Raw genomic sequence first — 16,909 nt, 5'->3', positions numbered from 1 at the left:
CCTTTACTAATATAAACTGGAGACAGAAGAATATATTTGTTAAAAGGTAGGCTTTTTCTGAAGAGTGGTTCAGTTATTTATACTGACATTCTATTCCATGTAGTCCTACCTATTTCTTCTTGGTCCTTTTCCTGTATCTTAGACATGTTTTGCATTGATCCTCAGATTTTTTTCCATTTTCATGCTCCCATGCCCTGCCAACACTGATGCAGGCTCACTCACCTTTGACAAAATGTGGTGGTTGTGACATATAAAACCTGCTTCCCTACCCGGTCCAAGTAACTGTGTACCTGGCCCCTTGCCCGGCTGTGTCAAAGAGTGAATTACCAGCTCTAACTGCTGCTCTTCGGTTACTCAGTATGTTGTGTGAGTGCCTGTTTACCGTGACTCTAATAAAGCATGTTTGCTTGAGTTTCCTCACGGAGTTCTTACTGGAGAACAGGTTTCTTACATGGCAAGAGGTTTACCCTGTTTCATCAGAGTGGCCAAACAAATGAGCGTGCTTCTGAGCTGGAGTGTATTAACAAATTATTCTCATGCCTGTCATTTTTCTTTTTCTCTTGCCTGTGTTCTTTTTTCAGATGACTAAGTCGGTTACTAACCCAGAAGAGTTGGGAGGACTTGCATCACAAATGACCAATGACTATGGGCATTTGGCTCTCCAGGGCCGAATGGCTGCAGCTACAGCAGAACCAGAGGAGGTCTGAAGTTTTTAGACCTCTTTATTCTCTGTACATGGTGGCATCGACATGGGTATTGTTTTACTGTAGAGGATACAATAAACACAAAGTGAAGTGAGAGGGGGCATTCACCTCCCTTGGTTGCAGTGACACACTCACAGCCATTGCCAAATGTGATACATCCCTTGTGTGATCAGGTTTTAAACTGTTGAGTGATGTATTTTCTTTCAGATGTCTTTGCAAGAATTCTAAAACGGATGCAGTGAATGCATTTCCACTGCCTTTGCTTGAGTAGCCGCTTTTGTAGGCAAACACTGTCTGCACGGTGTGTGCTCTGTGTGCTAGGCAGAGAGCTGCACGTGGTGCCGTGGAGGACGTATTTACTGATAACGCCTCTCTGTTTTACCACTGCTCACGTGTGCAGGTGTATTATGATGAGAGTTAGGATTTACTACAAAATGTTTTCAGTGATCGTTCAGAACTTCAAACTGACTTCACTTCTGTTTCTCTTCAGCCCTCCTGTTGCTATCAATACGTGTGAATTGCCTATGAGACAAATGTTTTCCTAGAAGTGCAGATTTTTAACAACACTGGGGGACTATGTTAACATATATGTTAACATTTTATTTCTGAAGTGTGGCTTTTTATGCTACAAGCTTTGTTATAAGAATTGCCTAATCAGTGAAGAGAAATCTTTTGTCACAACGTCAGTCCAGCCTCAGAAAGAAACAGCTTGCGGTAACAGCAGACATTTCCATAGACTGGGACAGAATCTAAATTACTTGGGGCTTCTGCTCACAGACAACTTGCAAATAGAACAAAAATTCTTAATTATTTACTGTACAGCTTTCCTTTGAACTCATGTGTTTTGATGAATTGCAAATATGTATATGCTTTTTTTTCTTGCCTGTAAAGAATTTCAAGTATAGCTTCCTGTCCTGAAAATGGGGTGCAGGCAGCCCATCTTTTGCTGACGGGACATCTTTTGTACCTCAGGGTTAGAATAGGATGGAGGAGAAGCAGATCTTACACGCCTCGTGCTACAGAGGAACACAAACTGTTCAACTCACTTGTGTTAACCTGTTACAGCACTTGCTGCATGTGCTCTAAGCATGGTTACAGAAATCCTTTCACCTTTCTTCTCGTTGTGTGCCTCTGGTTACGGAGCATAGACAGACTTTGTTGAGGTGAGGTAAGAAGGTATCTCGCCATCTCCAGACGTATCAGATTATCTATATAGAAGACCTTCACAGAGTTTCTGATTTTGTCATTACGTTCCACCGCTGACAGACTGCTTGAGATTTCATGCACAATAGCTATGTGAAAGGCAGTGGTTTGCATTTGGCTTGGTATTGTTCAATTGAATTACCATTTCTGCATGTTACTTTCTGTCTAAGGTTGAAATGATTCCATTTGTGATACTAATTGCTGTGATTCCTTGCTTATTCATCCCAATACCTACTTCTGTGTCTTAAGTACATGCAGGTACTAAAACTTTCATGTGTTTCTAGGCTGGACCACACAGCTTATGCTGTAGGATTTTTAGTAAATTGGAAGCAGTGAGGGCAGGATTCCCCACATTTCAGTGCTCTGCATGTATGTGGTCAGTTCTGGAGTGTTGAGACAATGTGCAAGATTCAAAAACAGTCATTTACTTTTTGACCCAGTTTCAGCAGTGTAGAGTAGATATATACTTTTTACCCATTGTACGTACCTTGAACACAGATCATGCTGATGGTATGATTCTGGCAGATAAGGTAGTGTTATTCGAATGTGGTGAAGTTATGTGTGCTTAAAGTACGTACACCTGATTTGGGTACATGCCTTATGCCTTTTCTTTCCCAGGGTCCAGTTCACTAGTGCTCCTGTTTCATCAGGAAACCTTCTGTAGGGTTGTTCTACATGAGTAGATGGTATTAGATCTGTCTTTTTTTCTGGTATCTGCAGAGATTATAGCAATGGGTGAAATATTAGTAATAAAGATTCACCAGAGTGACCATGTTTCCATTTGTATTGACACAGTGTACAAGCATGACATTTATTCACTGCTCTTGATTCCTTTTTCCCTTTGCCTCCTTTACCATCTAGATAGGGTTCCAGATAAGGACTCGGGTGCAAGAACTTGGCCACGGCTGTATCTTTCTTGTGCAGAAAGCTGGAGCTCTCCAGATTTGCCCTACAGACAGCTACACCAAAAGAGAGTTGATAGAATGTGCTCGTGCTGTCACAGAAAAGGTAAGACATCCTGTGTGTTGCTCCACCGTATTCATCTACCAAGCTTCCCTAGGGAGGAAACCAGTGAAATTGTTTGGATTTTATTTTCTTTCAAGCGTTGCTGCGGTTCATGTGCTGGTTTAGTCCACAACTAGCCGTTGCTCATGTCTCTTAATAAAACTTCAGCCTTATACCAGAGGGAGACTGGTCCAAAACTAATCCCTAAGACGTGAGATGGCACTTGTGACCTGTGAGGCACTTCCTTGGAAATACTAAGACCACGTGTTTATCTGCACGTTTGCGAAAAAACAGCAGCTCTTGGCTCTGAAGTTTCTCCTGGCAATTCACTACATTGCCGCTGACTATTGCCAAGAAGTTTTAACTGATTGCTTCATCCTGTGACCACTAGGTCGCTTTGTTCTGTCTGAAAGATGGGCTTCCCAGCTCAAGTTCCCTTTGATTTGAGGCAATATTTTGTCATCGCAGTGACTGGTGCACAGAGAAGGCAAATATGGGAAAGAGGAAGGAGGGGTTTATTAAAGGTTGCAAAATGACACTGTGGAATGAATTTCCATTGTTGATTCCAGTCATGTTAAAGAGCTCACTTAACTCAAGGTCCCATACCAATGCTTTCTTTTGATGACCACCTTGTTGCTTTGTGTTGTTTCCAGGTTTCCTTAGTTTTATCTGCCCTTCAAGCAGGAAACAAAGGCACGCAAGCCTGTATTACTGCAGCGAGTGCCGTGTCTGGGATAATCGCAGACCTAGACACCACTATCATGTTTGCTACTGCAGGAACCCTTAATGCAGAGAACAACGAATCATTTGCAGACCACAGGTCAGTGTAAATGAAGAAGATGGAAGGGCATGTGTGCAGGTTAACAATGGAACTGGCAGAAGCAACCGGCATGCGGAGATAAATTTTTGCCTTTCTCAGTTCCCAGGAATTAAGCTGAATGAAGCAGTGGAGTGAGAAGGGAAAAAAGAAAATTGGGATATTGATAGAGGACAGCAAAATTCACTGTGGTTTGTTCTGTGAGGAAAGAATTTTAAAAAGCTGGAGAATGTCTGCCAAGAGCAATTCCAACAGAAGTCAGCAACTGTAGCGCAATTTTGGCCTTTTATGGGTTTTACTCAAGCTGTCTCGTTGCATAGGCTGCCACGCACAGTTATCCCAGTAGTGAAAACTAGCTGTCTATGAGATTGAAGACACACTGCCTTGCATCTAGCCCAAAATCCAATGCTACTGTTTTAATAATTGTCTTGGGGGTTGGGGTTTTTTCGGTTTTGTTTTTTTTGTACTTGCAGCCTGGCTTGTTGGCTTGTTATATGTTATGAGTGAACACAGGCATGATGACTTAGATCAGCTCTTTTATGTAGTTGTTAGTCACTATAACATTGAAAAACACATTTTTTTACCTTTTCTCCTTTTCCACTTCCTTCCCTGCTTCTTTTTGGTTTTGTTTTTTGTTTTGGTTTGGTTTTTTTTGCTACAGGGAAAATATCCTGAAAACAGCAAAAGCTTTAGTTGAAGATACAAAATTGTTGGTTTCTGGTGCTGCCTCAAGTCAGGACAAACTGGCCCAAGCAGCTCAGTCATCGGCTAACACCATTACTCAGCTTGCTGAGGTGGTAAAATTGGGAGCAGCCAGTTTGGGATCCGATGATCCTGAAACACAGGTGAGATGTTTTAAGGTTTTTCTGATACACTTAAAGAGACCAGAGACAATTTTAATTTGATAAGAGTGGAACTTGACAGGCCTTTCTTTGTGTTCTAAGAAGCACATCCTTATTCATGCTGCTGTTTCTTGCCTGAGGCTTACAGCTGTTTCCATTCCCATAGGTTGTCCTGATCAATGCTATCAAGGATGTTGCCAAGGCCCTTTCTGATCTTATCAGTGCTACCAAGGGAGCTGCCAGCAAACCAGCAGATGATCCATCCATGTACCAGCTGAAAGGTGCTGCCAAGGTAAGACCTTATTCCTACGTTTTGTTTGAAAGTGTCTGTGCCATCTCACTCGATAGATATGCAAAGCTTGGATTTCAGCAGTTTCTGATTGCTTGGAATCTCATTTCTTTCTTTGTTTTGTTATCATCTTGAGACGATACAGAAAAATAAGAAGACATTTGAATTTTCATTAAGCTGTTGGTATTGTAGGCTGTCAGATGACTTTTGTATTTTTGATGAGGGCAGGTTCTCCTTTAGTCGTGATGTAGAATGAAATTTATCCAGTATAAAATGGTACCTAAGTACCATATTCTAAACAATGAGATAACGCTCAGGATGAGCGTGCAGCCTCCATATTTAAGACCTTGCAGCTTGGGGGAGGCAGTTAGGATATTGTGCACTTCTGACCCCTCTTTCCTAGATCTTTTCAAGAAGTGCACAGGTATCAAAGGTCAAAACTCAACGCAGATTACAGTATTCCTGTGATAGGTTTGTGCTTTGTTTTGCCTGCAGTTGCGATATATTATGACATTTGCCTCACAAAGGTCTTGTGGCTTTCTGTCTACAAAATATTCCCAGACGGTGAAGATTTAGGCAGTATTACTTCTGCTTTCACATTAAGGGAATGTTGTGGTAGCTTTTTCCTTAGCTGGAAACTCTTCTTCCTTTTGTGTTTGTTGCTTACCTGTAAGATCTGTGCCTCTCCTCCTTTCAGAGTATGTGAGAACAGTAAACTGTTGAGGCACTACTTTGTAAACGACCTATCTAGTCTGGAAGAGTGGCTTCTTGGCTCTTCCTGCTGTGAAGAGTGCTCTGCATTTTAAGACATAATTATCAAGAAGGCAGCCTTTCTGTCTCTTTTTTTTCATTCTAGCTATCATTTGTGTCTCAGCATAGGAAAGGCATAGTTTTTACAGTGATAATTGGGTTATTCTGCATCAGCACTGTTGGGTTTCTGATGGGAACAGTAACAGTGATTCTATGTCTGCGTTTGGCCTTGAGGCTGCTGTTTGGTTGCTTGCTTACCTGGAGTTTTTATCTGGTTGCAGAGAATGTACTGGGTACACTTAAAAAAGAAGTACCAGACCTTGATTCACATCTGTTTCAGCTTGCAGTGTGGGATCTATGGAAAGAAAAGATGCAAGCATAATCAGTCTCTATAAGACACCTACCCTGGAAATGTGAATTTTCTGGGTTTTGTGTAAAATTTTTGCCAGAACACTCACACTTCAGATGGTTGTGCCCTGCAGTGAGTTGGGCTACATTTCTGGGACTCACAGGGAGGTTTCAGAACCTGGCCCACAGGACAGCTGGTCGTTAGTCCTGTAACAGTTACAGTTCCTGAAGCCCCTTGAGCCCTATTAGAAGTAATAATGCTGCGCAGCTTAATGTGCCTTGCTTAATGCCCTGCTATCTCTGAAAAATGGGAGAAAGAAGGAATCGTGTATTTTTGTCTTCACCTCTCTCTTTTTCAGGTGATGGTAACAAATGTCACATCGCTTTTGAAGACTGTTAAAGCTGTAGAAGATGAAGCTACTCGAGGGACAAGAGCTCTTGAAGCCACGATTGAGTACATCAAGCAGGAACTCACGGTACAGAACAAAGCAGACCTATGTGGCAGGCTGTGAGAGTATGCTCTTGCACATGGACTAGCCTGCCCAGGCACTCCTCCTTAAGCAATGCTTTACTGCCTTGCAGCGCGTTGGGTGCAGTTGATTCTCTTGACCTGTTGCAGATCATTTCTGGAAGCACAATTACAATGCCACTTCTGCCTGTGTGCTTTTAGATATTGCCAGTCCCCACTTTGAGATTGGAGATGTTACCATCACATAAAACTCTGGAAGTAACTGTTTCTTTGTGCCTTAGACCTTAGGCTTTCCCTGCAGATATTCTTTTCTAAGACGAGCGCTGTTCACTTTGTTTGATCCTGGCTTTGGTAATGCCTCTGCAGCATCATAGCCATGTTGCACTTTAATCTTGTTTCTATTTTTCCTTTATTATGAAATTATACCAGCAGTGATACACATATTCAACTAGACTTTATTTTTTAACATCACTTTCATTTATGGAAAGAGAAAGTGAAAAACTCCTAAGCAGGGAGCATGGATTGACCACGCTCATTTTTGTCCAGAAACTTGCATTCTGTAAGCACTAGCCCGCTGAGGCTGCACTGTGCGTACTCAAGAAACCCCTCTGAGTTGTGTGCTCTGAGTTGCCCCTGCAGAGTGAAAGAGTGGCAGGCAAGTAGAGACTAAAGCTCAGGAAAAGGAGATACGACATAGAAGTAAGGTTACCCAGCTCTTATTCTACCACATCTACCACAGTTTGTGTATTCCGGTATTCATGAGTAGTGTTGTGCACTGTCAGATAATTTCTACTATTTTCACATGATTCACCTTGCACAGTTATATCTGTAGTTTATAAGGGAGAATAAGTATAGCAAAAGAGGCAATATTCCTTTTTAAGAGGTATTTAAATATTTTAGTGATAATTTCAGCTTGTCCTGCTCTGTGCTATCAACAAGGGCTTGGTGGGGCCCAGCCTTTTCAGGGGGAAGGATCTCCTCATGTGCATAGACCAGACTGAGCCACAGGCAAGATGAAAAAAAGAATATAATTAAAGGAATAGTAATTCTTTTGATCCTGTAATACTTTGAACAGCTGTGTGTAACAAACTGTCATCCAGGTCGTTAAAAGGCAGATGATGAATGGGTTAACCTTTTTTGTATGCTTCCCTCAGCTTATTGTTGATGTCTGTAGGTGAGCAGGCTTATCAGGAGCAGCTCATGACAAGCAAGGATGATATTAAAGTACTCCAGATACATTTCTAATTTCCTGCTGTTCGAAGGCTGCTTCCAGTTCCTGTCGCTCTTTCATAGTTGTTCTGCTTTGACTTGAATGGTATCAGGCTTGCCTTCTGCTTTCACTTTTAGGTGTTTCAGTCAAGCGATGTTCCAGAAAAGACATCATCACCTGAAGAATCAATCCGGATGACGAAAGGAATCACCATGGCAACTGCCAAAGCTGTTGCAGCTGGGAACTCATGCAGACAGGAGGATGTGATTGCTACCGCAAATCTGAGCCGCAAAGCAGTAGCTGACATGCTAACAGCTTGTAAGGTAAAGATTCACTTCCTTGCCTTTTTTTTTTTGGCTTTCTCAATACTTTGAACGTTATAGTTTAGTTCAGTTTTCTTTGTGTTAATGCTCTACTTTCAGATGAGAAAGTTAATGGTTATGATCGTTTTAAGGGAACGTCTCTCTCAGAAAGGATTTTTTTGTGGACAAAATCCAAGCAGTACTAATACTGATTATTTTCTTTTCGTGAACATGAGAAGTTTTATTTGACCTGAAATTCATTAGTTTTCAGTCTCTTATTAAATTGGAAGACAATCTGTGCATGTAATAGAATATACAAATAATACTGTGGTCAGAAATGTGATTTCAGTATTTCTAGGAATAGTGAAAGGAATGGTGAAGAGAGTCACTCGGGTCTATTTTTAGTAGTCCTTTCTCCCCTAACCAAACCTGTTGGTTTCCTCAATTTCTTCTGTGCCTTTCAAAAATGTGTTTTGCCTTTTTTGGTACCCTGTTTTTTACTCTTACTTGAGCCAGACAGCTTCCAAAAACTGACTGGCAAAACTAGGGGAAAGTATGTGCATGTAAAGTGGCTCTTAAGCCACTTGGGTTTTGATAAAAAAAATATTCAGGCATAAATTTGAAAAAAGGGATTATGGAGACCTCATTCTTTTTGGTCTTTAGTAGTAACACAAAAATGCTTTTGCCTGTGAATTACGTTTATTTATTTTTGTCTTTACATGGAAGATGAGAGTAAAATAATGGTGCTATCTGTGAGATGTCTGATTTTCAGTATTTGGTCAAATTCTAACTGCCTGCATCAGTCCCACGTTAATTTTTAGCCTAATACTGCCCAGGTGGAAGGGTTAATTTTGGCTTATTAGGGTTCTTGCAGTGTATTCACATGAACACAGGGGATCCTTTTGCCCTATTTGAAAATTAAAGATAAGCTGGTTTGGATTTATTTGAACTTGTTTGAAATATGGTGAAGGTGGGAAAAATCTTACCCTGTCTCCTCCCTTCTCCTTTCCTTTCTGATTATTTGTTGACAAGATGAAGAGCTGAAGGTGGCTAAGGGGACCCGGGTGCTCTGCTGGTCTTGAACTTCCCGGCAGAGGGAGCCCATAGACCAGCTCCAGGCTGGCTTGAGACATTCAGGGTTGCAGGAGGGGTTCAAAGTTTAAGTGAGCAGTGAGATAATCCCTCGTTCTAATGGAAAATGCAGGGGTGGAAGGAGATGGTCTAAGAGAGGAGATGCTGATTTATAAGGTTTTTAGGAAGTCCTGCTTGTAAACAACTAGGAATTCCCTTCAGTGTAGATGTTCCCTAGGCATTTATTTTAGAAAACAGAAGGCTTTAAGAGGCTGCATTTTTCACTTTATAATAAAAATAAAGTGGCTGGAATAGTCAGGTCTAGGTCAGATGTCAGACATTATCATTAAGAAGTCAAAGAACTGACTCTGCTGCTGCTTGTCTGCATTTTAACAGATGGTTCCAGCACTGCCTATTGCGGTGTCAAATCCCTGTGTCAAACTAAAGCTATTAATAAGTTTCTTCTTATGATGTATTACCAGTTAACAAAGAGCAGCTAATGCTTTTTGTCAGTGAGTGGGTGAGTTTGTTGGTTGGGTTGACGTTTGTCTCTCTCATGTAAAATAATGATATCCTGGCACTTCCTTAATACTTTTGATCTTCTGTTTGCCAAGGCTTTCCATAAAGAACAAATTACTATCTTTATCTTACAGAATGGAGAAGGAAAAGTAAGAGACCCACATTCAGCCTACGCACTGGGCTGGTGGTTGACCTCTGAATGGCCCAAAGCCTCCTGAGGCCAGCCAGGAGATTTGGTCTCTAAAGCAGTAGCTGCAGACCAGTTAAAGTAGGGTTTAGCGTATTTCTGACTTGTAAGATGTAAACAGCCATTTGTAGGTGGCAAAATTACACTTCGAATTTTGATTTTTATTGGTATTTGTAGAAAAGAAAAGCCATAATAGTATAACCTTTGCAGTGTAGAACAGTATATACACAACCCAAGAGCCCATTCCAGCCCTAATATGTTTTCCAAGTGATCTATTTTCATTAGAAGAATGAAGAGGGGGGAGTCTCTATTTGCTATCAACTGGCAGATAGAAGGAGTACCTCTGCTGACAGTTCCTAAAGAAAGACAGTAAGAAAAACTGCAGGTGCACATCGAGACAGGACAATGTGCTGATAAAGGGAAAAGTGTTCCTAATGCCTTCCTGGGAACTGGACTTCTGCTGCTCTTTGCATGCAGTTTGCTTACACCTATACAACTGAAACGGCTGGCTCTTAAGCTCAAATGTCATTTGCAGTTAGGAAAAATGTCTTCTCTTTCCTGTCTTCTCTGTATTGGTCTTCTCTAGTGGGAGCAGTTTTGGGGTGTTAATATTGGTTTGCCTCCTCAGCAAGCATCGTATCACCCAGATGTGAGTGAAGATGTTCGAGACAGAGCACTGCGCTTTGGAACAGAATGTACGCTGGGATACTTGGAACTCCTGGAACATGTTCTCCTGGTAAGGAGGAGTCTGCATACACATACTGGATCCCTTTCAAGGAGAATAATCTCTCTGACCTCTTTCTATAATGGCTGTTAGTGACACGTTTATTTCAGCTTGTCACAAGATTATCCACTGTTTTGTTATTCAGGAAAAGTAAGCTAAAGTGAAGTCAATGCTTCAGCTCAAACTGTGAGGCAGAAGGAAGACTGGAAGTACTTAAATGGGACTGAATTCTGGATTAGATCTGGAAGCAGTACAGATCCTGATGTAAAAATTGTCCCTGACACAGAAATAAACACTTCAGTATTTTTTTAAGCCCTCTATAACCATTAGAAATATTAGGCATGCTCCTATCAGTAAAGAAGTCTCTCCTCATGTTCAAGTGGAAGGAACTTCTTGTGCTCCAGGTTGTGCCCATTGCCCCATGTCCTCTTGCAGGGCACCACTGAAAAGACTGGCCCCATCGTCTTGACCTCCGCGCTTTAGATAAGTCACAGTCACCTACATGTGAATCAGGAAACTCAAGTTGTTGATTTGCTCTTAAATCCCTCTCTGTACCTGTCACTCTCACAACTAGGTTTTGAGTATAAAAGAATTCCAGAACTTAATATTTTTTTTTCTTCTTACAGTATGGTAATTAATGGACTTATAATTTATTCAGCTGATTGCTATAAAAAATAAATCTTTAACTAGTGTGCCTTGGGACTGTTCTAGTGTTTTCTGGATTCCTTACTAATATGCCTTATTACATTTTATCTTTTTTTCTCTAGATCCTTCAAAAACCAACCCCAGAACTAAAGCATCAGCTGGCCTCTTTATCCAAACGGGTTGCTGGTGCTGTTACAGAGCTCATCCAATCAGCAGAAGCAATGAAGGGTGCGTTGGGCAGCTTGGCTACCTCCATGGTGTGCTATTTATTCCAGAGATGGTGACCTGTCATTTTTGTAGCTTAAAACAAAACCAAAACCTAACAAAGACCCTTTTAGTCTGGAGGAGCCACAGCAGAAAACAAAATACAGTATCACTCCTGTTGAACTGGTGGCTGAATTATAATTGCCTGGTTCCTTTCCTTACACTCCTGTTTCTTCAGTGAATATAAGTCCTTTGCTTTGCAGTGATAGCTGCTTTCCAGCTTCAAATAAAAGGGGATGCCACCATCTTACTGAATTAATACTCAGCTTCCAGCAATGATGCCAGTGTTAAGTCTATAGTGCTTACAGTCCTCAATCTGTGTCCTGCCCTGACAAAGTATGTTAATGAAGCAATGAGGCTTCAGAAAACTTTGATCTGGATGATTTCCTGAACTCTTAGAACTGAACAACTTGTGGACAAACGTAAGTTCAGCAGTCAAATAAGCAATGAATTCCTCTGCTTAGCAGAAGTTCACCATTCGTGTAGCGTATGAGGGATTTTTTTCTTGGATACTGACTTCCTTGGTAAAATTTTTATGCAGTGGTGCATACAAATTCTTGAGATGACAGTTCTAACTTTTTACATTTTAAATGAGATGAATACGTATTAGTGGTGCTGTCATTAAATATTAGACCTCTACTGCTGAAGCACATCTGCTTCCAGATTTACTGGGCACTTTCATCTACACCGCCATCAGTAAGGCCTATAAGCTTTCTAATCTCACAGGTAATAGAGTACTACAGTAAAATATTTTTACTAAAGCATTGTAATAACTTTGTTTTTAAATCTACCCTCCCCTCAACAAAGACCTCTAATAAATTCATATTTGTTCAATTATTCTTTCCCAAGCGGGGCCAGAGAACGCTATACTCATTCTTCTGATATTCTGTAATGTACACTGAAGGTTTTCCTTGGTTATTTCCTGCTTTTGTTAGTACACGTTCCTTGGGAAAGAATGCTGACTAAACACTTCTCATATCTCAGGATTCCCTGCCTATCTGCCAGTATTAGGGTTTAATATAGAATTCCTTCATCTTGTGCACCATTTGAGCTGAGAAATTGTCTTTGCTACTGTTTTGATATTTGATATAAAATACATATATGAATACTGTAGGGGTTAGCATGAGATGCAGCTCACTGGCATTGCAGTACCGTGTGCTTCAGCCTTCACCCAGCACATCATAAATAGGAGCCAGTAATTTTGTATTCTCCTGTGACTTGTTCATCCATAGCAGCAACTGCCTCGTTTTTTAGCTAGTGCAGTGTTGATCCATAAGCATTCAAAGTTATTTCCTTTGATGAATTAGACATGGGTTATGCTGTTCTTCATGCAGAGTGCCAGTATCTTTCTACCCATAATAATGATTAATGTCTCAGTTGATATTTTAATATTAGGCTCACCCAGAATTTCTGATCAATTTTCAGTAAGTTTAAGATGGCCTTAAGAGGTTTTTATTTCCCTTTGGTTTTTTTTTCCGTTCTAGTTTAGTCTGCCTTTCCTTGGTGTACACTGCTTCCCATCATTTTCTGTTGTTTCCATGTGTGTCACTGCTTCTTCTCCTTACTCTTAGTTTTTACGAACTTTGAAGTTTGGTTTACTTTTGTCTCTCCCTCTGATTTTCCTTTTGGCTGTTTGATTGCTTCTCTCAATCCAGAACATGTATGCCTGCTGAATCTTGTCCAGAGAATAATGTTATGAAACTAAATAATAATGCTCTGAGCCCTCTATTAATGCTCTGAGCCAGCTATTCAGTTTGTGGACATAGAAATTTTCTTTGAGCAAAAAGAAATGCTAAAAACTCAACCAAAAAGAAAAAACCACCCCACATTGACCTTTGGATATGTTACAGAAACTGCTTTGGCCTCATTTAGGTTCCTGTTAGAAACACAAAAGCATGCTTTCTGCAGTCACTACTGGCTTCCTCTCTAACCACTGCCAAAAAAGAGACTTTGAAAAGCGTGCTGTGGTGATTGTCTGTTGTCTGTAACATGTCATCTACCATCCTGTCAGACTTCTCAATTTACTTACAACTCAGTCAAGTTAGAAAGCATCTTAGTAAGAGCTCTGATAAACAGAAGTTGAGTGACTGCTAGTTTTGTTCCCAGGATGGACAGTATCTCTTTTTACAGCCAAGCTACTTGGCTTACACAGTTCTTAATTAAGTTACTGTCATAACAGAATAATCCTGCTAAATACTTTTTTTTTCCCCACTCTTAACTTACATTTTGCTCTCAGTGACATGAATGTTTTAATGTCATTATGGTACATAAACCTGCCTTCTGCGATGCACATTCCTTATTTGCCACTTGAAGTGTACTTGTAAATCGCCCTGTTTGAATGACAGCTCACAGTGGCACTGAAGTTATTGTCTTCATCTCCATTAATTTCAGGGACAGAGTGGGTGGATCCAGAAGACCCAACAGTCATTGCAGAGACAGAGCTCCTAGGGGCTGCAGCATCAATTGAGGCTGCAGCAAAGAAGTTGGAGCAGCTGAAACCAAGAGCCAAGCCAAAGGTGAGTGTCCATCCCCATTGTTTCTTTGAAGCTAATAAAGCAGAAGCTGCCTGTAGCCCATATATTGGTGTGTGCTTTGATACTGTCCACAATAATGGTATAAAAAACCAAACCTTGCATCAGTCTCAGTGCCACTAAGCAACTGCGCTGGATGGGACTTAGCCCTGAAGGAAGAGGGTAAAAAGATGCTTTTCAGGGAGGGGGTCAAGCACCAGCTGTGAGAAAGCAAAGGAAGAAAAGCTAAATGTTAGAAATGCTTTTAAGCATTACAGTGTCGTTACTGTTGATTATTTACTTTTCTGTTTCCAAACACATTTTACTGATGTGAAAAGTCATTCTCACTTACTTTCCTTTGAAGACCTTTTGTTCTCATCAGTGTGTGTAGTGTAGTAGGAGAAAGCAGCAGCAACACAGAAGGGATTCAGCAGAATGCAAAAGACTTTCTGAATTTTCTGAGATTAAAAACATGACATTTTATGCCATGCTAAAAAAGTAGTTGTTTCAGTACCAAATCAGAGATGTGGTATGACCATTTCTATTTAATTTTCCTGAAGGAAAATCAATTGCAAGTTTATTATGAAAGCAAGTTGTGTTGCATGTTGCTAGGTCATTTCAAACATGTCCAACTATATTATATAAAATTAAGCTAAATATTTTCACATGTGAAACTGCATGAAATATGTGAAACTGTGATGACTTACCGTTGTATGCATAGCTCACAAAACTGGATCACAGAGAATTGTTGTCTGTTGCCTACTGCAGAATAACAGGCAGGTTTTAGAAGAAATTACCACATTGCCTGGAATTGCATGTCTTAAAAATGAAAATCATGCTTTAGCTGTGTAATTGACTTCAGGAAAGGACAATGTGTCTGTTCCCCTGTTCGTGCTGCTTTGTAGGTGCAGAACTATTTTCTAAGTAAAGCTAATGAGAAGTCTTTCTAAAAAGCAGGGCCTCAAGAACATTGAGTGTTGGATGATTGTTTTCAGTGCAGGGCGGTATTTTGTCATTCAGGAACATCTGATGAAACAGCTCTTGGTAGCTTCACTCTTTGAGGACTTCCCACCCACCCCCATCTCCCGCTTGGCAATGGGAATAAATTAGCTCGTGAAAAAGAAATGCTCTTTGTCCTGCATATTTTAACAAACACATGCATTTTGTTTATAAAGAAAAATGGTCCCTTATAATGAGATTCTACAGAGCAGAGGACACAGGCCGAGTCCGAGGAGAGGAAGAATCCTCCGTCACCTTTTCTATACAATCACTGCACAATAGCATATGTGTGTTGCTTGGTAACCGTGGAGCAGTTTCCTTCCAACATATAAGCCACTCCAGGGTCATTGTAATTTCCCAGCGAATATAGATCTCACACCTGCTCCTCATTTAACATGTTAATCTGAGTATCCAGTCTGCGTGATTTGTTGGTCTATTTGTCATTTTCAGAAACTAAAATTCATGTCCAACTGTTCATTTAATTTGGGATTTAAACAGCCTTTACGTCATTTTTTAGGTGTTTAATCCCTTTCACAGTATGGATTGTAACGCACATCAAAGGTACTAGGAAATCACAGAGTGGCCGAAATACCACTTTTACTGCTGAAGACTTGTAGCTCATATCCTCCCAGAGTAGGATTTCTTGCTTGGAACAGGTTCTGTGTTTGACGCTCACCTTGAACAACATACATAGTGTTGTAGAATGCCTAGAATGGGTAAGAGGGTTGATAAAACTGATTTTTCTTAGACTTAGTCTATGAAATGCAGGAATAGTAGCTATCTTCTACAATGAATAGACCGCTGGTCCAGCTAGACCAATATCCAGCTTTGGTTAACAGTAGTCATCATCGGGTGAACTTGCAGAGAAGTCCTCAGTTGGTAATTTTAGAATAATCTGCCTGCAGGAAATCCATTATCTTCATGATTATTAATTGGTGGTCAAATCTCTATTTTTGGGTAAGCTTCTGCTGCTAGGGTAGGGAACGGGAATCATTTGGTCTAGGCTTGAGATTTTGATCTTCATGTGTTCCAGGTTGTCTATTTTATCTAAAGGAAAAAATCAGTTGAAGGTCAGGGTTAGCTCATTTGTTCCACTATCTTATTTTTTATATATACACTTTTGTAATTTTAATTCTTCTTTTCCATGTTTTCTCTTCATATTTTTGCACCTATCATACCCCCTTGATGTCTTAGACTGAGAGCAATAGCATGAGATGTCTTCATTTTCCACTACTGGGAATCACCCCAGAAAACAGTCTCTAATAATAGACAGACCTGCTGACTGCTGCTCATGTTTTATTATATGATGCATATTCTGTTTTTTTTAAATTCTGGTGGTTTGGCTGCTGGTGAATATGCTCCTAGAATGCTTAGTCCGCTAGTCCACTGCCCCATGGATACCCCATTGGTATCTGTCTGTCTGCTGAGCTTCTCTCTTGCAAGCACTTCGAGGATTCTCCTATGTAGGTGTTGTTGATCCTCCCCATAACCTGTTTAGTATTCTTATTGCAGTATTCCAAGTGGGGAACAATCTGTGAAGCAATGAGATCTTTATTGTTCATTAAGCAAGTTTTGAGTGTCATATTTCCTTTATATGCAATAATGCTTTTCCTGCATGTGGACTCTTTTTTTATTTCTGTTTTCCATTTTTGAAGGGTCAAGTGTCTTGCAGTGCAGCCACACATTCCTGCTGTTAGACAAATGTGCCACTGGCTGTAAAATAACAGCCCTCCAAAATTAGTTATTTTTTTTAAGAGGGAAAAATAGTTTGTCCAATAAAAGCCTACATGCTTCACTAATATTGGATAAAGAACATTTAAGGAAAAAGGTGCAGTAGATGAGGTACAACAGCAGAGAGCATTGCTGTACCTGCCCTGTTCTGCTAGTTTGCTCTTCATGCTTCTATGCAGGCTTATGCCTTCACGCACAGATGCCTTTAGTAGTCAATAAGAGTTGCCTGCTGTTACCTTTTTGTAGTTAGTCTTCTTTTTTTTTTCCCCCAAGATGAATCAAACCTGGATGCCTTTTTCTGCAAGACTCTGTGTGATATG

At 40.5% G+C, this 16,909-nt stretch overlaps 1 protein-coding gene across 3 annotated transcripts in view; it reads left to right on the top strand.

The window, feature by feature from the left end:
- Positions 1-16,909, top strand: part of TLN2 (talin 2) — a 126,587-nt gene that overhangs the window by 96,931 nt on the left and 12,747 nt on the right. For all 3 annotated transcript variants that reach the window (XM_054077445.1, XM_054077443.1, XM_054077444.1), the window contains 10 exons: positions 582-701; positions 2,769-2,915; positions 3,566-3,732; positions 4,391-4,574; positions 4,738-4,863; positions 6,318-6,434; positions 7,775-7,960; positions 10,345-10,452; positions 11,208-11,313; positions 13,741-13,865. In XM_054077445.1, coding sequence (XP_053933420.1) covers positions 582-701; positions 2,769-2,915; positions 3,566-3,732; positions 4,391-4,574; positions 4,738-4,863; positions 6,318-6,434; positions 7,775-7,960; positions 10,345-10,452; positions 11,208-11,313; positions 13,741-13,865 — 1,386 coding nt within the window. The remainder of the gene's footprint in view (positions 1-581; positions 702-2,768; positions 2,916-3,565; positions 3,733-4,390; positions 4,575-4,737; positions 4,864-6,317; positions 6,435-7,774; positions 7,961-10,344; positions 10,453-11,207; positions 11,314-13,740; positions 13,866-16,909) is intronic.

The sequence above is a fragment of the Cuculus canorus genome, chromosome 12, assembly GCF_017976375.1.
Source record: "Cuculus canorus isolate bCucCan1 chromosome 12, bCucCan1.pri, whole genome shotgun sequence".
NCBI lineage: Eukaryota > Metazoa > Chordata > Aves > Cuculiformes > Cuculidae > Cuculus > Cuculus canorus.
Note: the sequence above shows the minus strand (reverse complement) of the source record. Positions and strands in the feature narration are given on the sequence as shown.